This window comes from Nicotiana sylvestris, chromosome 11 (assembly GCF_000393655.2).
Source record: "Nicotiana sylvestris chromosome 11, ASM39365v2, whole genome shotgun sequence".
Taxonomy (NCBI): domain Eukaryota; kingdom Viridiplantae; phylum Streptophyta; class Magnoliopsida; order Solanales; family Solanaceae; genus Nicotiana; species Nicotiana sylvestris.
In genome coordinates this window covers 113,986,713-114,010,116 of record NC_091067.1, presented here as the reverse complement: position 1 = coordinate 114,010,116, position 23,404 = coordinate 113,986,713, and the positions used below count along the sequence as shown (strand labels likewise).

The 23,404-nt window shown below is 35.8% G+C and overlaps 1 protein-coding gene and 2 non-coding genes across 11 annotated transcripts; 2 read left to right on the top strand and 1 right to left on the bottom strand.

The window, feature by feature from the left end:
• Positions 1-1,696: 1,696 nt before the first annotated feature.
• Positions 1,697-14,048, bottom strand: LOC104221331 (uncharacterized). Of its 9 annotated transcripts, none has more exons than XR_011403865.1 (10): positions 10,380-10,469; positions 9,927-10,001; positions 9,672-9,848; positions 8,204-8,273; positions 7,991-8,118; positions 7,800-7,860; positions 7,023-7,183; positions 6,791-6,883; positions 6,605-6,690; positions 6,489-6,523 (listed from the first exon to the last, which is right to left on the bottom strand). XR_011403865.1 is itself a non-coding variant. In XM_070162928.1 (8 exons), exons 3-8 carry the CDS (start codon positions 6,794-6,796, stop codon positions 1,894-1,896), a joined length of 405 nt encoding a protein of 134 aa, XP_070019029.1. In that variant the 5' UTR covers positions 6,797-6,883; positions 6,998-7,860; positions 7,991-8,027; the 3' UTR covers positions 1,697-1,893. The 9 variants fall into 9 exon arrangements, 3 of the variants coding, with proteins under 3 accessions (XP_070019029.1, XP_070019027.1, XP_070019026.1); XR_011403864.1 differs by having other exon boundaries at positions 6,490-6,523; positions 6,998-7,183; XR_011403866.1 differs by lacking the exon at positions 6,489-6,523 and having other exon boundaries at positions 6,603-6,690; positions 6,795-6,883; positions 6,998-7,183.
• A 143-nt stretch (positions 14,049-14,191) lies between these two features.
• TRNAK-UUU (transfer RNA lysine (anticodon UUU)) lies at positions 14,192-14,263 on the top strand. Its single transcript has one exon. It is a non-coding gene; the product is annotated as a tRNA-Lys (tRNA).
• Positions 14,264-16,681: 2,418 nt separating this feature from the next.
• TRNAK-UUU (transfer RNA lysine (anticodon UUU)) lies at positions 16,682-16,753 on the top strand. Its single transcript has one exon. It is a non-coding gene; the product is annotated as a tRNA-Lys (tRNA).
• Positions 16,754-23,404: the final 6,651 nt, after the last annotated feature.

Below are 23,404 nucleotides of genomic sequence, written 5' to 3'. Positions count from 1 at the left end.
TAATAAAATTAGATAATAAATAAATCCAAATAATGACAATTCATCTAAGCTCGAATTCTGAACCCTGAACCAGAGATTCTGGGTTCGGTCCCCAGCGGAGTCGCCAGAGCTGTCACACCTCCTTTTCAGCCGTGCCCCGGAAAAGGGTATACGTAAAGGGAGTTTTTCCAATTAAAGGATAATCGAAACGGGATTTTATTTAAAGATTCAGAGTCGCCACTTGGGAGATTTGTGGTGTCCTAAGTCACCGGTTGAATGCCGAATCGAGGAAAAGAATGACTCTGTTTAACAGTCTGCGCACCAGAAATCCGGATAAGGAATTCTGTTAACCCCGGAGAAGGTGTTAGGCATTCCCGAGTTCCGTGGTTCTAGCACGATTGCTCAACTGTCATATTCGGCTTGAATATCTAATTTTATACAATTATGAACCTACGTGCAAATTTAACTGTTTACCGCTTTTGTTATTATTTATTCAAAGAATTGCAACGTCGTGAGAATGCATCTCGAATTGCGCCACATAAATGTACCCGCAATTTTCGATACGTTCCAACTTCATTGAGATTTGGATTTGGGTCACATAAATGTGCACCTGAGTTTAGGAAGATAACATTATTAAATACGTGCCTAAAGATACTAACGCGTTGTTATTTTGAGAAAAGCCGTAAAGTTCGCTATGCGGCCTGTCTCGAAATCTAAGTATTTGAAATAACTGTCCATTGAGGGCCCCGCAATTTGTGTATTCTTGTTTGTCGAGGCTCGTCTCATTCATTATTTTTTAAAGGAATTTACAACATCGTGGAAATGCATCTCGAACCACGTCATAATCAATGTACCCGTGATTAACGACACATTTCGACTTCGTTGAGATTTGGACTTGGGTCACATAAATGTGCACCCGAGTTTAAGAAAGTAAATTATTAAGAGTATGCGCCTAACAATGACTAACGCGTTATTACTTTGGGAAAAAGACCGTGAATTTCGCTAAGCGGCCGATCCTGAGTTCTAAGTAATTAATATATATACAATCGTGAGGGCCCCGCAATCGGTGAGTTTTACTAGGCGAGGCTTATCTCGTTTATTTTGAAAGGACAATCCTAAAGTGACTACATTTTCTATTAAGTTCGTCTCTAAAATAAAAAGAGAAGAGGTCCTAATTAGTTACATGTTTATAAGCTCGTGCCTCTTATTGTTTATTAGATTAAGATAAATGCAAACGAAAAATTGCAACAGAGCTTACTCAAGGGAGATTGTATTGTTCCTTATTCTATTAGTTAATAACACTAAAGTTGAGATTATGAATAGAACACGAGATTGACACCCAGTAATATAAAAAAAAACTAACTATTCTTTGATTAATTTAAACTAACATTATTAGATGAATTGAACTATTGGAACTAACTATGTGTAATACAAAGCCATTTTTAACTCTTTTTACGACTTGTCGAAGAAATGCGTCAATGCTTAAAAAACTGACATTAGGCTAACATCAATCACTAACATTTGAGAATATTAGTTACTAACATTATTCACATTGCTATTTAAAATGATGTTACTTACTCAAGCGAACTCGCAATTTCAGAACTAACCCTATTAAACCAACATGCTGATTTCCATGAACTATTTGAACTTGTTTCGTGGCATAACCTATTTGAAACTATTATACGACTACTGAAAAAAAAGAATTAACTACACTATATTTCATAACTAGTAATCACAAACTAAGATTAATTACAATTGATATTCTCATGTTTGTAGAAATACATTCAACAGTCCAGTTTATGCATTCCAAAGTCATTCCAATACATGCTATGCGATATCAAGTGAACTACTGCTTATACATTAAATTAAACACAAAGAAACAGGAGACATTCAGAAATCCATTCCAACAACTCTTTACTGCCTTTCCATTAAATTTGAGAGTTGTAGAACATGTACCTGGATAACGGAAATACAAGAAGATGAAGGAGCGGTCAGCAACATTAATAACACAGCAACGCAGTGACAGAATAACCCAGTGACAGATTAAAAGGAATGAACCGGCAGAGTTCCAGCAACACCCAATGAAAACAGTAGCCAATAACCAATAGCAAACTCAGGAAGAACCAATTGAAACCCCAGAAATACCACACAGCAACACCGATGAAACCGCAACAGTACTAGTTCTGATATTCAGCAGTAAAAGAAAAGACTAACTTTTTCAGTTTCTTAGCTCTCAAACACTGAACCTTTTAGATTTAAGACCAGCCTGTTTTTCTTACCTCAAATTACTGAACTTTTAAATGTTAAAAAAAATCCAGCCTAGACTCTTTGAAAAAAGACTGAAAGAGAACTGATTTTCTTTCTCCAAAAAACCAGCCCCTTTTCTACTCCCAAATCACTGAACTTTTAAATGTTAAAAATCCAACCTAGACTTTAAGAAAAACTGGAAGAGAAACGATTTTCTTCCTCTAAAAAAAACCAGCCTCCTTTCTGTCTTGAAATGACCCTATTTATAACCCAAAACAGGTATGGGCAACATATTTTAATCAATCCTTTTTTAATCTTTTCATACCATTATGTTTTGTTCCCCACTCTTGCATGTCTTGTTCCCCACTATATTAAACAAATGTATTAGTTCTCACTACCACATGTCTTGTCCCCCACTATATTAAACAAATGTATTAGTTCTCACTACCACATGTCTTGTCCCCCACTATATTAAACAATGCATTATTGCCCACTACCACATGTCTTGTCCCCCACTAGGTATTATTTTAATATTATTAATGCCTGGTGGACGGAGCACTCAAATTAATCATTTTTTTAAGACTCATTTCCCACATTACCCCTGAAACTACTGAAATTACCATTCTACCCTCATCCCCTTTGATCTGTATTACAAACCATATCAGCTATAACCAATTCATCTAATCAATTATCCAATTAATAATCAAACTCTGAATAAACAAACTCGCCAAACAAACTCCTAATCGACAACGTTCATGAATTAACAACAGAGTCAGATTCATATTAGAACAAACTTAACGGAACAAGCGAGTAGATTTCAATCACTAAACTTGAGCATCAATCGAACTCAAAACAGTAGGAAAGTCGTCGAAACGCACATACACACAATTTCAACGAATATGTAGTAGGAATATCATGCGAAAATTTTATCAAAAATGAAACCACATATTAAAACGAAACCAAAGAAAAAGCAACAAAAATCCGTGAACGAACTATGGCTGACCTTTATGCCAACGATCTGATGTCGAACAATGTTGAACTTCCGATGAAACACAACTTCGTTCGCAACACTGTTTCGACGCTTGACTAATAGACACGGACTCGAACGGAACCTCGAATGGACGGTGAAGACCTCCAACCAACCTCAGCTTAAAACTGTTTTGCGTGTGTGCACGTGGTTTTTTTTTTTCCGAGAAGAATAGTTGGCTGGTTTCTGGTGGACTGGTGGTTCTATTGTGTTTTAGAGAGGAAGGGTCATTTGGTGTGAGGTCGTGGAGCAACAGCTGGTTTTGTGGTTGGTCTTCATGGAGAAGATGATAGAAACGAACGTCTTCTCTTAGGTCTAAGTGTATTAAGGGGTTGAAGGAGATGAACAACTATTTGTGGTGTGCTGGTTGGTGTTGCGACTGACTGGAGATGGAGTTGGGGTGAGCAGCTGTGACGATGGGCATTTATGTGTGTTGAATGGCTGAAGAAAATGATGGACCTCCAATCTGATGGGGTGTAACGGCCTAGGAGACGACGAAGGGGTCGTTGGCATGACAGTGGAGCTGGAGCAGCAGTGGCTTGGAGATGTTGCTGCTCGCTGCTGCTCGACGGTAAAGAGTGGTCGACGGGCGTTCGAGCTGGAGTTGTTGACGAAGAAGAAGAAGCAGCGGCCATGACGGACGTGAGGAGGCTGTTGAGCAGTGACTGGCGAAGAAGAAGAAGAAGCGGCCATGGCGGACTGGCTGGAGCTCGCGACTGGAGGGTCGTTGGGCTGTAGGTTGGCGACGAGGAGAGGGCGTCCATGGGGGGTGGGTTCGAAGAAGAAGGAGAGAGAGGGGGCGGGTGTTTAGGGTTTTGGGGTAAAAAAAATGGAAATGGAAATGGAAAATGGAAGAAAAGGGGGGGTGTTTGTTTGGGCTGTGGGGCAAACCGGGTCGGATCGACCCGGTGGGGGTTTGGTTCTTTGGGCCTGTGGTTTAAAATTGAAGAAAAGGCCCAATCCGATTTTCTTCCTCTTTTATTTCCATTGCTTCTTTTTTCTTTTTCTTTTTTTTTTCTTAAAATAAATCTAAAATTCTAAAAATTCTAAATTAACCTATAGAACTAAATCAATTTATAAAAGTATTAATTAACTCTTAACAATTAAAACACAATTACATAGCAATTAACGATAAAATCACACAATTTAGACATTAAATGCTAAAACTACGACATACATTATTTTTATGATTTTTGTTCTTGTAAAACAAACTTAATTGCTCCTAATTGTAGAATTAAATCCTAAATGCAAATGCGACATATTTTGTATTTTTTATTAATCTAATAAATAAACATGCACAGACAAATACAAATAATTATCCAAAAATGCCACGAAAATTCTCAAAATTGCACACAAAGGAAAATTATTTTATTTTGAATTTTTGGGAGTAATTCTCACATAGGGCAAAAATCACGTGCTCACAGGTGTATCATGAAAGAACTAAACACATTGAGGTCGACTGCCATTTTATTCGTGAGAAGATTCAGGAAAACTTGATTTCCACTGGCTACGTGAAGACATGAGGGCAACTAACTGATTTGTTCACCAAGGCATTGAATGGAACCAGAGTTGATTATCTTTGTAATAAGCTGGACATGATCAATATTTATGCTCCAGCTTGAGGGGAGTGTTAAAGAATGAATGTAGTCATATTCCTTGTAATAAACATGATAGCATAATTGTAGGGATTCTACATTCATGATAGAATGAATGTAGTCATATTCCTTGTAATATACATGATAACATGATTTTAGGGATTTAATAGCAGATTTATAGGATTTTCCTTTTTCCTTTTTTGATTATTTCCATAATTAGAATCCCTGTACATGTATATGTACAGAATGCTTCATGGAATAAGATATGAACTATTTTCCCATACCTTGTTCTATTACAAGTATAAACAACAACAAGATAAAAAGAGGGTCGAAGCCAAGGTAGCAATTAAATGGTAGTACTAACAATCTAAGAACAAAGGGATAACAAACTAACACTAATGTTGTCGAACTGTAGAAGACAAAGGGAAACGCTCGACTATCCATTAACCTTCTACCCTAATCTTTGACTTACACACCCTCTAATCAAGAGTCATGTCCTCAGTAAGCTCCAGTTGTGTCATATATTGCCTAATCACCTCTCCTCAAGACTTTTTTGCCCTACCTCTACCCCTCCTCATACCCACCAAGGTTAACCTCTCAAACCTCCTAACCGGGGCTTCTATGCTTCTCCTCTTAACATGCCCGAACCATGCAACCTCGCCTCCCGCATCTTATCATCCAAAGGGGCCACTCCCACCTTATCTCGAATAACTTCATTCCTAATCATCCAACCTGGTATGCCCACACATTCATTCCAACATCCTCATCTCAGCTACAAGCATATTGATCATTTATTAAATTATTAATCAAATTAAATTGCATAGAACAAAAATATTCCTGTCGCCTTGTCGGGTTAACTAAAACACTCACCAAATAAAGGATGAAATATGTAAATAAGTAAGACTGGAATTACTGGAAACTCTTCTAGATCTGTACACGTATGGTTATGAAGTTCATCACACATTCACACTACTATATCCTATTCTAATGCAATTGTTAAGTTATAGGACTAATGCAACTGCTCTAAGACGGATATTAGGATGGATAAAAAACTAATTGCAGGTTTCAAACTAGTTGATACATGCAATGAAGTAGGCACTAATGACCTTAAATGTACACCTTACATATCGGAATTCCAACCCAAGTATAAATGACCATTAAGTCATAAGAATGCATAAACATATAACCTTTAGGGATTTGAGAAGGACAAACCTGGGCTGAGTCAATACTTTCCCGGTGAAACTGGCATATCTTACCAAGTGCAGGAACAGCATTATCATATGCATGTTCATTCTCAAGTTCACGAGCCCGAAAATGCATTATCACTACATTTATCCTTGAAGTAGCCTCTGAATCATGTCACAATATTTAGTAAATACAAAAATATAGTGTTACTTTCGTCCAGTTCCACATGATGAGAAGGATTTCAATATCACATTCAACGTTATCATACCTCTAACAAAAGGTTTGAAAACAGAACCACCATATTCCGCATAAAGCCCAAGTCCATAAAGAGCACACTAAGCACATCATAATGGTATTTGGTTAAATCATATGGTGAGAAACTTGAATAAAAAAATCACTCGACAACCACTAAGATACGCAAACCTGTCTAATAGTCGGGCATTCGTCATTGCTTGCATCCAAGAACAATGGTAGAAATACATCACAGTACCTAGTTGACATAGGAAATTATAAAAAATATTCAAAACATTGACTCCAACCATTTAAGAAAAACGCATACAGACAAACCCACTTTAGAGCCGCTTCAGGGCACTCCTCGACAAGACCACCAAAGATATAAATTGATGTATATCTCCCTTGAGCTGTTATATCTTTTCCCTTCATAGAAGCAAGAAAAATTAAAAAAATAAACAATAAGATAGATAACAAAACAAACCAGAGTGCTAGAATGAATGTGGTTATCATGCCCTGAACCTACCCACATAGGAAAAAGATATGATGACAGCTCGTTAAAGAAATGCAAGAAAGCAGCCTTGAAGTTTTTTATCAACGTATCCAATATTGCACCAACCTGATAAAAAAGTTTACCTTATTCAAGAATAATTGCAGAATCAAAGTGAAAGACTGCACAAAGACAACAGTGTGTCACTTGTATCTGAACTTCATTCTTAAAAAAGGAACATACATGGGAGAAAATTAGATCTTCTTGCCTATTTTCACCCTTCAGCAATTCAGCTTCCTCAGCATCAAAATCTTCTGTTTTTGCTCTCTCTGCGAGTTTTCCTTTTCTATTTGAACTTTCTGTAATGACATGCTTTAGCTCATCCACAATCCGACGAAGCTGACTTTCATTGAGAAGTGGGCCACAGATCTGAAAGAAGAAACAGAAGGACCACAGAACCTGAAAATCGTATCCTTTTTTCTGCCACTGTTGCTATTTGTTGTTTTGACAGTACTAGTGGAAAGTTTTAAACAATAGCCATATATAAGTTGGATTAACAGGGGTTTACTGGAAAGAATTTTCTCTATAGAGTCAATTTAAGACAAAGTTAATAGCCTGTTTGTCAGACTCACTAGTTTCACCTAGTCATGCCAAGAGAACTTTGTGATTGCGCTATCTGCCGTAAATTTGATTCCACACGTCAATAGCATTTTATTAAAGTTTAACCATGTCTTTGTAGGTATAAATTCACACACATAGGAAGAATTAAATAGAGAGCTCCTACTTTACTTGATCCCCGTGTCTTCCTCTGTATAAGAGATGTATTAAGCTTTCTTTTGCTTCTAGTAGAATATAGTAACTGATAAGAGTCTGGACGAGTTTTCTGTTTAGATCTCTATTGAAGGAGAAGAAACTGAAGTTATTAACTGTGTGGCATGTAAAGGCCAACAGTATGATCAAGTTGGAACATGAACAGCTCAAAAGAAAGATACCACAAAATAGGAAAACAGTGCACACTTAGATCAAGAATATTAAGGAAACTGACTTAGACTGTTAGACATATTCAATTCATCCAACATGACTGCACATATTTCTGTCATAGGCTCCTGCACGAGATAACAAATCAAGTGTCACTTTCTCTTTATCCAAATAGTCTGAACTTAAACATTTTCCTCACCCAAAAAGAAAAAAGAAAAGAAAATAAGAAACAACATAAGTACTAATGTTAAGGACAACCTCATGCAAAGCGTCTACCATAGAGAGTATTATATCGCCTGACAACTTTGTGAAATATGACTCACTTCCATCTTGAGCAATCCCTTTCTCAACAGCCAATTTAGCAGAATGCAACAGGAGGGCCATGGCTTAAACAAACAAATAAAATGGCATCAGCAGTTGGAGGATTTATATGAAAACAAAGAAACCATATGAAATCACGAGAATTCTCACCTTTAGTAGCCTGATTCCTGACTTCATTGTGGTAATAGAATTTCAAAAGTGGAACAAAGACTGAAACAACCTGATTCATGCAGTAAGCGATTGATATCAATTGCTGAATTTGACCTCACTCAACAGCACATGAGAAAAAAGAAAATGGGAAGGTGATTATTCATGCCAAATGATGTTGGGCATATTTAATGTGTTTGTGTTAAATTTCTCCCAGTTTTACCCCTCCTCGGTTGAATTTAGTGTTAAATATGACCAACTATGCTTAATAATTGTTTTTACATGGACCAGTTGTTAATGGAATGCCTTAGTGGTATTTTGAAACAAATTGGAAAGAAAAAGGGGAAAATTTTGGGCTACAAAGGTGTCAGGCGACGCATGACCATCGCACCCAGATGGAACCAGGCTAGAAAAGTCTCCTCGCAGAACGCGAGAGGGGAGGAATTTCTGAGTATTGGAATTTCACACTTTGCAGTAAAGTCCCTTAAATGCACGCTTCATCGCGTGCTGCAGACTTGGAAGAGAACCTGAGCTCCCGAGGCGAGCCTCGCAACGAGAGTTCTAGCAGAGCTATTTTCGAGCTCAAAGCGCGAGTACCGCGCTCTGGGTCTGAAGCTGAGTGGATTTTTATTTGACAAATAGATGAGCATGAGTGGCTAGTTTATTTATTTCTATGATTATGGTTGATGGTTCAACAAGATTGTTGATATTTGAATTTTGATTTGACAAATTGATTTATATTGGGTTATTATTCAATCTTGAGCTTAATTATTTGATTTTTTATCCCAATTGAATACTATCCTACAAATCTTGAAGTGAACTTGAAAAAAGTATTTCTTGATTGTAATAGGATTGAGTAGGACAAGTTTTTGGACCTGATTCATAATTAAGATAGAAATATACTTAATTGTTTTTCTTAATTGTTTAAGAGGAATTACTGTGTTCTTATTATTTCTAATTACATAGACATGTAGGTGTTAGACTAGTATGAATAGAAAAGGAAAAAAAAAGGCAGTCCGGTGCACTAAGCTATCGCTATGCGCGAAGTCCGGGAAAAGGCCGGACCACAAGGGTCTATTGTACGCAGCCTTACCATGCATTTCTGCAAGAGGTTGTTTCCAAGGCTCGAACCGGTGACCTTTTGGTATGAATAGGCGAGTAGAAATTGAGATATTTCTGTGGGTAAAAAAATTTAAGTGTCGAATTCAACTATTAGATATACCATAACTCTAGAATACTATCTCCCATTAGAATCCAAAACCTTTATGTGTGTGTTGATCAAAGTATTTTCCTTACTTCAAAATTTTAGTAGTTATAATCATTCTCAATAATCAAGCAACCTTTCTAGTTTAGATATTCAAAATTAGTTTAATATGGCTAAAAGTTAATCATAAGTCCCTGTGGGAACGATACTTGACTCACTTATTTATTATTTGTCGACTGTGTGTGTGCATTTGAGAGCAACACCAACCTGGGGAATCCATGGGTAGAAGTCTTCCTCTAATGTCATAGCGTAGCCGCGCAGGACCAACCCCGCAAAGATAGTCGTAGCGGGTTCAAGTTGAGCACAATGAATCATAAACGGCATGACTGCACTCATATAAGGAAGAAAATCCTGTTCCAGGCAATTGCAAATTCTAGTACATGCCTGCAATGAAATTAAGAAAATAAAAAGCGGCCAATCTAAAAAGAAATCTGATCTTAAAATTAAGTGATTTACACATACTATTAGCAAGTACTTAGTAGGAGGATCGTCCCTAGTTGTTTGTAATCCTTGTAATGATATAAGCACTTCCATAGCCTTTAATGACAACAACAAAAAAGGAAACAAATAAAAAGTAAGTTCTATGTTGAGAAATGACCAAAAGACAATAAACGCACCCCAGCAAACGCCAAGAGAAGAAAAACAATGCCAAGAGAGGCGGACAGATATCACTGTCATAATTTTGTTGCACATAATTGTTGAAAGAAGTAGTAAACCAAACAAGAGTAATCCATCTGACAAAGCATAACAAATGACACAAGCACAAAGCAATCCCAGTCAATGGCATCAATATACGTGTTTAGCATCCCATGAGTGAGGAACTAAAAAAGATGTGTTCTGTATCCTATGAGTATGGCATCAATGTAGGTGTTTAATAAATTTGTGTTCAGTACTGGGAATAGTTGGTAAGAAGACCTGCTCTGCGTCTTCTCTAAATTTCTCCTTGCCACCAGCAAACCCAACAAAGCCTCCATTGCTCTGGCACGAAGAATGAGATTAAGATCTGTCTTTATTGATACAGCTTTCAAGTGTGGCATAACAGTATCATAATAGGTCCGGAAGTGCTCCTGTTGACGTACAATATATCAGCCTTCATGCTTGATAACATAAGTATAAAGAACTGAGTCGAGAATAAATGCACCAGTTAATACCCCAACACATTGAGCTATACGAGACAGTGCCCATAATGCTTCTTCTTGGACCATTTGTTCACCATTCTGCATTTCAAGCAACAAAAAGCCGAAAAAGACACTATTAGTCTCTTGCACTTATTAGCAGTGACATACCTCTGTAATTTGGTGGCCTCTATATTTGCACACCTGTAGAAGTGCAAGCAGTTTGTTAACTATTCCATCTAGGTAAGATATCAAAGTTTCTGGCTTAACGAGCCCACAGAAAGCTGAGAGAGCTCCCGCGGCACATGCCTAAAAAAAGCCAAAAAAAGTAAAAGGACTAAATTAGTTGGCATCAGCAACTGACTGGATTCACATTTACCATATCTGTAAGCTTATGCATTTTTTCAAAACTTTATTTAAGGGTACTCTGTAGATACATCCCCTGACATTTAGTAATAATTACTTCCTTTATAATCACTAAACGTTATCGTAATTCAGCAAGAAAGCTCTTATTGCAACCAAAATAATGTCATCAAATAAAATTTTCATAAACATACAGCCGAAGCCAGTGTATTAGATATAATAAAACAAAACTAATTGTACGGAATTCTAGACGGGATGTTGCACAATACATCCTTAATTAGCCTCATGTTTCAGAAAGGCAACAGTGATTGCTGAGGTCTTGAGGGCCTGTTAGGAAAGATACTCCTCAGAGTATCTCAAAGTTACATAACAAGATCTAGCAGAATGCAATAAGATGAGCGATTTAATTAAGAACCAACTCCGGCAGCCGTGGAATCAAAATTCTCTTATGGATTAAAACACAATTTTACAAATTAAATTAAATAGACTTTACCAATATAATAAAATACAATTTTAAAAATTAGATGGGTATTAAAGAACTTCAACTGTATGGTTTGAGACCTCCTTGTTGGTTGTTTCGTGTTTCAATGATAATCTAATCTTCTTTTAGCTTGCTTTTGTTCTTTGGAAAACTTGCAGCATCCCAGAATAGTACATATCACATAGGACAAACCTGCACTCGTTCATGTTTATCATTAACAGCTGCAGTTAATGCAGGAACTACTTGGTTATGGTATTGTTCTTGAAAATTTGGACAGAAGAACTTCGACAACCGGGCAATTGCCTCGCAAGCAGCCAATCTGACTCGAGGATGAGGATCTTGGAGACAATTAAGAACCATATTCACTAGTTGCTCCAGATTCTTAAACATCACCTGTAATAGCAAAAGAAAGCCATGATTCTGAGGTAATTTCCTATGAAAATAAATAAATCAAAGAGATAACTTCAAAGTTCAAACAATAAACATAGTGTAAAGCATTCAGGTAGAGTAATAGGGGCAAACTATCTTATAAATTTAAGCGGTATGCCAGAGGAAAAAAAACACCTCTTAAATGCTACAACTTGAAATAATATATTATATCCGTTATAATCAAACCATAGCCATAGTAAATAAACTAAGACAGTTGTTGTACCAGCTTTGAGCAACCTTCAGCAATCTAAGCAAGTGCAAACAGAGCTGCATGGCGCTTCTTCCAGTCTGGGGCAGCCGCATAAGCACACAGCTGCTCTATAGCAATATAACTAATAGACTTACCTCCTAATGCAATAGAAAACCGCTCTAAACACTTCTTAACAACATGGTAGTTACTTGTAGTCCCTGTATCATCATCCACGTCCTTGGCATTATGCCAAGCGGGGTCATCCTTAATATCTAGTAATAAATTCAGTAACATTGTAAAACATCTGCTAATAAACAACGGTAACTTCTTCATCATCCCAGGTGTCCTCTCCCTAGCCTCAACCAATGTTATCAAAAATTCAACTGCCAAGTGCCTTGTCCTCTCTTGCAATTTCTCGTCCTCTGCTATATCTGATACTGAACCCACAACAACCACTAGTTGCCGCCTAAAGAACCTAGGCTCATTCTTCGCCAACTCAATAAAAAAATACAGCACATACCGTGCTAGATCCTCCTGATCACCTATGCTCAACCCGTCAGTCAATGTCCTCATCATACCTGGCAATAGATCTTGAAACCACTCATTCTCATTTGAATTGGCCGGTACACACTGAATGAAGCTGATCGCAGCTCTTGTGGCAGCGATCCTCACGTTGAGAAAGAGGGTATCATCATTCAGTGTATTAAGGAATAGTGGGTGCAAATTCTTTATGCAAGGGACTATTGTTTCGCCTATGTCGTCAGCTAGCATCCCAAATACTAAGAAAGAACAAAATTTTAAGTAGTTGTTTGAAGTTGAATCATCAGTGAGGCATTGATACAAGAAGGGAAATAATTCAGGCCATTTGTTATTTGGGAGAAGTGAAGCAGCCAACTTCGAAACGGTGTTACTGAGCTCTAGCATGATGAATTCTGACTCTTCCAGGCTCATACGATTAAGCATTATATATTTGATGGTGGATCGAGTGGAGAGACTTAGATTGCGCCAAGTGCATAAGTCGTCATCATCGTCATCAGTAAGCAACTTGTTGAGGAGAACAGCACACTCTTCACGGTAATAAAGGTCGTGGGAAGGGCCAAGAAACTCAGCAAGCTTAAGAGCAAAGGAGTCAGGATCCTTCTGCTTCATCATCTCGAACATTGACTTAGCCTCCGAATCTTTTTCCTCGGAGCTCTCTATGTGATCGGAAATAAAGGTTTCAAATGGCTCAGAGTCAGGCCCAAGAATGGCCTCCATCTGGTCCTTTTGGAGCTGAGTCAACTCGCTATCCATAACTGTATTAAAAGAAAAAGAGACGACTAAGGATTTGTGAGAGAGAGGAGAGACAGAAAGACAATGAGGTTCCTGTGACATTAACTGAGAAAACTGCAATATATTGAGGATATCAACTCCTCATCCAACATTATAAATTAAAGTCGACTCCTCTTTTTTGTTTCCAAAACTAATAAAGTCAACTCCTCTACTTTGTTTCTTTTACATGCAAGTGGCATCATAAACCAAACACTCACTGATTATTTTAAATAGACAAATGCAAAGAAAAACTGGGGAAAATGTACTCTATGTAAATATGATTGTTTTCACTACCAAAAAAGGAGAAAAGAGTATTACTTATATGATTGAGTTATGCTCTTACGAACAAAATTTCCCATCTCAGCTACTGCTAGGCGTCACATTCCATAGTCTCATAACAGGCATCATCATTTCCGAGAATGAATGCTTTGTGTATGATTTTGAGATTTTGGTAGCACTCTGCTTCTTGAGGTTTTCAGATTTTCGTTGGTGTTTGATATATTGCTCCTAGTTTTTTCCATGATTTCAATGGCGGAAGTGGGTTTTACGGCTAGTAGGGGTTGCGAAATTTTGTTGTAAAAGCAAATTTTAATTAGATTAATGTATTTGAGGGTTTGAGGGGTAAATTTGACGCAGTTCACTAATTGTAAAGACATATTTGAGATCAAATTCAAACAGATTGCAAATTTATTCTATTTCCTTAGGAGAGGCATTTTTTGCTCTTCTCACAAAAATAGAAATAAAAAGATAGAAGGAGATGACACGGTGGAAATACTAGTTGCTACCCTATTTGTATTGTTTCGATGATTTATTTTAATATCCAAAACTTGAGCAACCAGCCTTCTTAGCTCAGTGGTAGAGCGCGTGGCTTTTAACCACGTGGTCGTGGGTTCGATCCCCACAGACGGCGTTTTCTTTTTCAAGAGCCAGCCAAGTCTGTGGGTGTTAACGGGTGGGCCGGGCTGGTAGGGAAATTTAGTATGGTCCGGGCCGGGTTAGTGTTATTTTTAATTTTTTTTTTTTTGTATTTTTGTATAACTATTGTAAGTTATTTTAATATAAAGTAAAAATATAAAGAATACAATGAAAATGGGAAAAAATTGCACTTATAAATTGCAAGTGCTACATTTATTTCAAAATTACAAAATTGAAGTTTGCATTTAACAAGTAAATTAACAAAAAAATAGTAAAACTAAATTTTCATGCGTTATAATACTTCAAATTAATCTAAAAAATTAAAACATTAAGCATAAATACGTCTAATAATTTTAAAATAACGCAAATTGTCTCAAATCAACTTAAATACAAATTTCTGGAGGACGCTCAAGACAATTCTTTATATGCCTCCTTAAACTGCCTGTGTCAGACTTTGAACGAAGATTTAAGACTTGACCACAATTCTTGCACTTTACTTTCTAAACTTTTTCATTTTCTTCTACTACCTCAAAGTGTTCCCAAACATATGAGCGCACTCTAGAAGTATGAGGCATGATTTAACTTGAATTGAGAATTGAGAGATGAGTGAAGAAATGAGGAAGAGGGGGGTGTATTTATAGTTTTTCAAAAGAGGTTAACTTTAAAAAAAAAAATCCCTACAAATTGGGCTAAATGGCAATATCAGTCGTTGGGCAACGACCATATTGTGAAATGGACCGTTGCCAACGGTCAGAATCTGAGGCCCAAGCTTAAAAAACAAAAAAACAAAAAACAAATTCTTACTGTTAAATCGGTCTGGGCCGGGCCGGCCAACCGGATGAACAGTATTGTTCGTTGACCGGGTTTGACCGATCTGGTTAACCGGTGGTTCAAATGTGAACGGTACAAACCGCCCTACCCCTATAACCTAGCCTCACCCGGTCCCCTTCTACCGGTCCGGACTGGTTTCGATTTTAACCGGTCTGGGCCGGTCCGGAAACGAGCTGACCCGGCCCGTTAGACACCCTTAATCAAGATTTTCCTAATTCTTGAGTTGTGGTAATATCCAACTCAACAACCATTTCTGGACGGATAGAAAGCGATGGAAAATGAGCTTGTAGAAAAGGTGGAACATAGAAAAAGATGTAATAGCAATGTTCTCTTTTTTGGTTTTATTGTAGATTGATTAATGAAAGAAAGAAATTTACTGACGTATATTTTTTGCGATATACCCAATTATTCTTTTTATTTGAGTTATAAACTAGATAAAAGGACATGTTTGTTAATTTTAGTGAGTCTTTCTCATACACTCCAATGATTTTCTATGTTGTTATAAGATTAAGAACATGTAAACGAAATATGACTTTTCCTAATAACTTTATCACTCTGTTTTTTTCCAAGTATGATGAGTTAGATACACTTCTTTCCTTGCTTTCCTTTCATCTGGATTAATCAATTTAATTCTTATATGTAGCTACATAAGATTTCATTCCTCCCATCAAAAAAAATATAAAGAGAAATATAGGCACATTAACAAATCAGCACTCTTATTCACACGAAGTTGCTAATTAAAAAGAGGGCTTAGTGCTAGGTGTCGAGGACTTAAAAATTTCGCAAAGACAAAAAATTTAGTACACGAATAGCGAAACACTTTTTGAAGCTTAATTTCCCGCAAGTATCTTCTATATTATTTGATATATATTAATATATATCATATTTTTCTCTGGACATCTTAAAATATTTGTATCATTGTTATATATCTTTGATCTCAGATGTTGTAGTTACATGTCATTGTTTAACAATTATAGATTACTATTGATGATTCAGCACAAATTGAGTTTCTATAAGTGGACAATCATATATAGAGAACTTTAATTTGAATATCCTTGAAACCTTCCATGTCTCATGTTATATATTTTTTCTTGGTCAATCACGCAGATCGAGTAACATATTCTATTACTACATATTAACAGAATTTTAATATGATAATTCTCTTATCGAATTAGTTTTTCCATGCATATTCGAATAATTTTTGTATCAGCACTTACATAAGACAAACCTTAAATAACAATAAATCTACGTCTAGTCAACTGGTGTAACATAAGATCAAACAATTGGAATAACAGTGCTCGTATTGGACATGAGTAAGAGTGTTGTAAAGAAATACAAGTAATAATTTCCCATATAAAGAAAAGGAGTTCAATTTTTAAACATCTACATAATCAAGTCACTTATAAATAAAACTCTATAATAAATATTAACTGAGAATATGATAAAAGGAAACTAATACGTTAAAACAATTTAAACTAATGGTGTACATTTATTTAATATTATCAATATGTAAAACTTAAAAGCAAGTATAAATTTTGATATTTTCAACTATATTGTAATAAATCAATTACCTGACAACACAGCCTTCTTAGCTCAGTGGTAGAGCGCGTGGCTTTTAACCACGTGGTCGTGGGTTCGATCTCCACAGACGGCGTATGATGATCTGGGAAATTTTCTGAGAGTCTATCAAGAGCCTCTTTTTTTTTCATGTTACCCCTTAATATTGATATGCATTCAGTTGACATTTCTTTATACATGTATCTATTAAATTAATTATTAATTATTATAACTCTTCAATTTCTGTAACTCCAAGTTTTGATTTGTAAATCTATAAATAGGATGTTCTTAGTTTATGAAAGACATACTTGAAGACAATAAGAAAGCTCTTGTCCTTTCTATCTGCCTTTTTGTCTACATATTTCAATATTGGTACTTTGAGTATTATTTCACAACGTTTCATAATTTAACGAAGGATAAACACATTCACCCTTCATCAATTGTGACGAAGGTCATCACTTGTTTTAAAACGAAACTCCGTGTTCTGAGGCCTTGAAAACTTTATTTAGAGTTACCTCGATTTGTGTGCGCAGTCCGAGCGCGTAGCTGGAAAGCTTAAATATGATAATCTGTGAAAAACGATAAGTTTTGATTATAGAATGAGCTAATTTGACTTTGGTCAACGTTTTGAGTAAACGGATCCGGACCCGTGATTTGACGGTCCCGGAGAGTCCGTAGGAAAATATGGGACTTGGGCGTATGGCCGGAATCGAATTCCGAGGTCCCGAGCCCGAGAAATGAATTTTCAAAGAAATTATTTTCTGAAATTTGTTTAAAGAAATTTGAAATGAAATTTGATTAGAACATGATGGTATCGGGTCCGTATTTTAGTTCCGGCGTTCGGTACATGTCTTATATGTGATTTAAGATATTTCTGTGGAATTTGGTGAAAACGGATGTCATATGACGTGATTTGGACTTAAATTGCAAAGTTGATGTTTAAAGAAGTTTTGAGAAGATTTCATTGATCTTGAGATTTGATTTGATGTTCATATGTTATTTTGATGATTTGATTACACGAATAAGTCTGTAGGATGTTCTTGAGTTTTTTTGTGCACTTGGTTTGGAGTTTTGAGGGCTCGGGTGAGTTTCTGATAGGCTTCGGGATGTATTAGGCTTAAAACCAGAAAATTGCAGGTCTCTGAACCCCACCAGTGCGCTCCGCGGTCGACCTTGTGCGGTGCGAGGTGAAGGCTGTGCGGCCGCGGTCCATTTCGTGCGGTCCGCACAGAGTACTGGACCGCAGCACTTCAGGAAGGCCCGTTCGGCCGCAGTCCATTTTGTGCGGTCCGCACAGGGGGTTTGAGAGGGATATAAATAGACGGGATTTTTAATCATTTTTCATTTTTCAAAACCCCCAAAACATAAGAGGTGATTTTTCAAACAACATTTCTTCTCCAAATCAATTGTAAGTCATTTTTAACTAGTTTTCTTCAATCATTAATATCTTTTAACATGATTTCAACTTCAAATCAATGATTTTAATGGAGGAAATTGAGTGTTTTGGGTAGAACCTAGGTTTTTAAAAAATTGGGGATTTGGACCTCGATTTGAGGTCCGATTTCAAAACAAAACATATATTTGGGTTCGTGGGGGAATAGGTAATCGGGTTTTCGTTCGAACCTCGGGTTTTGACCATATGGGCCCGGGGCGATTTTTGACTTTTTGGGTAAAACTTTGGAAAACTCATTTTCATGCATTGGAGTTGATTCATTTAGCGTTTATTGATGTAACTAAGTAATTTGTGTCTAGATACAAGAGAATTGGCAGAGGAATCAAGGGGTAAAGCTATAATTGAAGCTTGAGTTGTGTTCGAGGCATCGAGGTAAGTGTTTGGTCTAACTCTAGCTTGAGGGATTAGGAGTTGTGTCCTATTTGCTATTTGTTTCTTGTCGAGTACGACGTACAGGCATGGTGACGAGTATCTATGCGTTGGTGTCAAGCATGACCGTGGGTCTTATCTTGTGATTTTCATGATCTTGTTGTATTATTCATACCTTGGTGAAGATTTCTATTTGTTGTGTAAAGTTGTGGAAAGAGTTGTGGCCTGTGAACATTGAGAAACGTTGGCTCCAATTGTATAACGAATTGTGAAAGTCTAAGTGATAATCGAGACTCTCTGCATTGGCTCGAGTTGTGAAGTGAATTGTGAAGTAAAAGTAAGAAAGAGAAGAGATCATTATGTTGCCCCCTTGCCGGTCTATTGTTAAGTTGAGTTTCCCTTGCATTGTGTTCTTAATTGATATTACGAACGTTTAGGTTGGTGATTCTTCGTATTAGGTATTGTAACAAATTTGGTTATAGCTGGGTAGCTAGGTGTTGTAACAAGTTTAGTTATAGGTGAGGTAGTTAGATATTGAAACTAGTTGAGTTATAGTTTAGTTATGACTGTTTCTCCCTTGCCGGGACGTATATACTTATACTGTTGAGTTCCCTTGCCGGGATAGTGTAGTCTATTGTTGATCCTTTGTCGAGACGGTAATTATAATTATTGTTGACTGTATATTTGGAACGGGTTGCGCGCCGTAATATTTTTAGATATTATATTGGATCGGGTTGCACGCCGCAACAGATATTATACTGGATCGGGTTGCACGCCGCAACAGTTGTATATGTGGATCGGATTGTACGCCGCAGTAGATATTATATTGGATCGGGTTGCACGTTGCAACAGATATTATATTGGATCGGGTTGCACGTTGCAACAGATATTATATTGGATCGGGTTGCACGCCGCAACAATTATATATGTGGATCGGGTTGCATGCCACAACAATGTTAAATGATAAGGGATCGGGTTGCGCGCCGCAACAATATTGTCATTGTATTGATTGTAGACATCGAGTGTTCTTTCATACTTTATAAGTTTCTGATAGAATTGATATGTTTCCACGAAGCATGTTTCCCCCTCCCTTTTAAACTATTATTACCTGTTTACGATGTATATTATATAACTGCACAGGTTTATCTGGAGTCTGGTCCTAGCCTCGTCACTACCTTGCGCGAGGTTAGGCCAAACACTTACCAGCACATGGGGTCGGTTGTGCTGATACTACACTCTGCACCCTGTGCAGATACCGGAGCGACTCTTGATCAGCAGCAGTAACTCGGGAGCCAACCTTCAGCCCATCGAGACATCGAGGTAGCCTTGCAGGCGTCCGCAGGCCCAACGTCTCCTCTATCTTATTATGTGTTCTATTTTCTCAAGTATTCAAGACAAACAATGTTATATTTCTTTCAAACAGTTGTATTTAGTACTCTTAGTAGTCCGTGGATGTTGTGACACCATGTTCTGGGTAGATGCATGTATTGACTTTCGAAATATTCTGGTTTTATATTTATTTAGGACTTCCGCTTAAATCTCATATTCGGCTGTTATTTAACTGTTTATTTCTTTGTTAATATAATTGGTAAGAAGTTCTAAAATAAAGTAGTTAATGATTTCTAAGTTCCTGGCTTGCCTAGCTTCTACAAGTAGGCATCATCACGACTCCCGAAGATGGGAAATCCGGGTCGTGACATCAATGGAAGACTTGCTTCTTTATGAGGTATTAAAGTAGAGTTTTGAGTAAAAAGCTTTCAATTTCTACTGATTCACGTCTTGTTATACCATAACGAGCGGAACGATTCCAATATCAATAAGTATTCTTTCGTCGGGTTCAATTTCGGCTTTTTAGCGTCGTTCCTTTTAATTGCATGTAAGAGTAATAAAGAAGTATAAATCACTTTTATTGATTGTTGGCTAACGAAAAGCACGGGTGAAAAAATAAAGAGTTATCCAATTTTATTTTCAAAGAAAAACACCAAACAATACTTAATATCACTTTCTTTATGATAAACTTCACTAGGTGAGTATTTTAAGCTAGGACGCTTTTTGATAAGTAAGTGCAGGTATTAAAAAAAGGAAGCTTTCAACGGACACAAGCCCTCAGGACTTGACATTTGGAAATCGGGAAGCTAATAGTCATTAAATATAGTTCTTTCCTCGGTATTAATCGTCATACTTTCATTATTAGAAATTAATTTTTGTTATTTTCACTAAACTCCACTATGTTTGGCCCAAAAACACTTCTTAGTAAGTATACAAACTTCTTTTGTCTACTGTTATCTTGTTCTAAACTATGAAACAAAAGGTTTTTGAAGATATTCAAAATATCATTTCTTTTTTTATCATATACCTTCTTTTCTATTTCAACTTCAAATGCTCTTATTTTTTTTCAAATTTCACTAGAAAAGGTTTAAGTTTTTGTGATTCAACCACGTTTGCGATATATTAATTCTCTATCTAATGTTTGAAGTTAAATAATAGACTAGATTGCAAAAAAAAAAACTACATATTTGAATAATCTCCAAATGTTGTTTCCAGTGTGAAAGAATATGTATTGCCAAACAGGATATTTGCTGGTTTAAAATATTACACAAATCTTGCTTCTTTCATCTTTGTGTAACTAAACAATATTGCAATATTTAAATGAATAAGTTTGTTACTTATGTATTAAATTTTATTTTGTTCTATTTTTAGTACAAGTGCATCCTTTTCTAAAATTTATTTCTTCGCCATTAGATGCATGAATTTGATCTATTCCATGCCATTCAACTACTTTTATTCGATTTTTACATAAAACAATGATAAAAAGAAAGAGAAAGCTGAAATTAAGCAATGAACGGCTACAAAAGAAATAAAGCGTATTGTTTTAAGCTTGTCTTTCTTTGACTATATACTTTTAATCTTTATATACTAATCTTACGGTATGCGCTTTGCGCGTGTACCTAAGTCAGTGAATATATAATTTTTTAGAAAATCGTAAGCACTACTCCTCTATATATATATATATATAAGTACTACTATATATATATATATAATTTAGTTAAAAGGCTTATCTATAAAACCTTCCATGTTAATTTTTCTATTTTTTTTATTTTCATTCACCACCAATACTATTCTTATGAAAACCAATTTAGGCATCTTAAGAGTTTTGTCAACTTGAAAAATAATTTTAGTTATATGATAAATTTGATAAATAATTGAATTGGATGTTTTGACTTAATTATTTGGTTTTAACATTAACAAATTTATTTTTTGTTGATTCCAAGTTTTAAATATTTAATTATAACTTAAAAGAGATTATAATTATTTTACATTGTTCAAATAAGAAAATAACTATATAAGGCAATTAAAATTTAATTTATTTAAAGTTCTGAATAAATATTTCTAATAGTTCAAATATAAAATAATCTTAGTTAATTTTCAGATCCTATATATTAAAATAATTAATATGAAATGTATTATAATTATGTTAAATAATTCTAATATGAAAGGATTAAGAAGCTATTAGTTAAGATAGAATATCTAAATATGAAGGATTGCATATAGGTGTTCGTAACACGCAGAGGAAGACAACAACAATCCTAGGCAGATCTTTTCGTGTTTAAAATTTATTTACATGTCAATAGATCGGATCTAAGACGTACCTGGTGAAGAAAGTCTCGTTTCAAATTCTTTAATAATGCGAAGACTCTATGCGTATCTACACCGAGACTGATCCTTGCTATCAACTCTTTGATCAATGAAACCCGCGAACAAATTAATTGAAAAACTTGTGCTGAAATTTTTCTCAAAAACTTCGAAGCAATAGTAATAAGACAAGAAAACAATTTTCCTTGTCAAAATTATTTCTCTCGATTATGCGGCACTTTTTTTATGTGTGAATAATAAAAAAACCTTTGGCCACGATATATAGGTGATTTACATATAGAGTCAATCACCAAATCTTTCCCAAGTCAATTAAGGAAAACTAACTGCGGTGGATTAGTGGTAATTGAACTTTTCGATAATTTACTATTGAAAATTCCAAATCCCATTCACAATGGGAATTAGTGGCCGACGAGTCCTTCTGGACTTACGTAAATCCAACTTTGGATTTGATTTATGACTCTTCATTAATAGTATATACACATTTTTATATACATATAAATATATATGTATATAAATATTAATTATGAGTATCAAATATATATCACATATATATTTCAATCAAGAGATATAATTTTTTTTTATTCCAAATAGAAAACTTCAATTTATTCACAATATTAATTATATCCTTTGTGCTAGCAGAGAATATAATAATATTTTATTGGACTAATAACTAAATTTATTTGACTAATTAAATTCTTTAATTTAATTATCAAATAATAAAGTGATTAATCCTTTAGCAAAGATCATAACACTCGTTAGTGTGTGACCCCATAGGTTCAATACTAAACCGGTAGTAAATTGACCACATCAATATACTAATCAAGGGTGGCGTCTAGCAACACTTCTTAACGACCGGATAACATGAAGTATACAATTTACTCTCAAGAACCAATAGAAGAATAATGTAGTAATTCCTTCTGTCCTTATAGCTCTGGATCACCCTAGGATATGGTTCAACTGTCAAATCCTAATAGGCGACCAACTATGTGTTCATGTCAAGTATAATCGACCATTGAATGACCTAAGAAACTTATTTCTTCTTTCATTCAATTGCCCTGACCAAGGTCTGAATTTGGTCGTTTATAATTCATGACAACATGGAGCTTAAACTCATTATCAAGAGTTGACAGATTCCATCTTGATCAATCACTAATTCTACAAGTATTCAATCGTGCCCAATATTCTTTCAACTATCGCCCTAGAGCCATAGGTGTCTAGTATTAAGCACAACAAATAACTTGTCAATTACTATAATGATCTCAGGTCAAAGGA

Coding starts and splice junctions, on each gene's coding strand:
- LOC104221331 (XM_070162925.1), bottom strand. CDS start 13,335: ATGGATAGCGAGTTGACTCAGCTCCAAAAGGACCAGATGGAGGCCATT.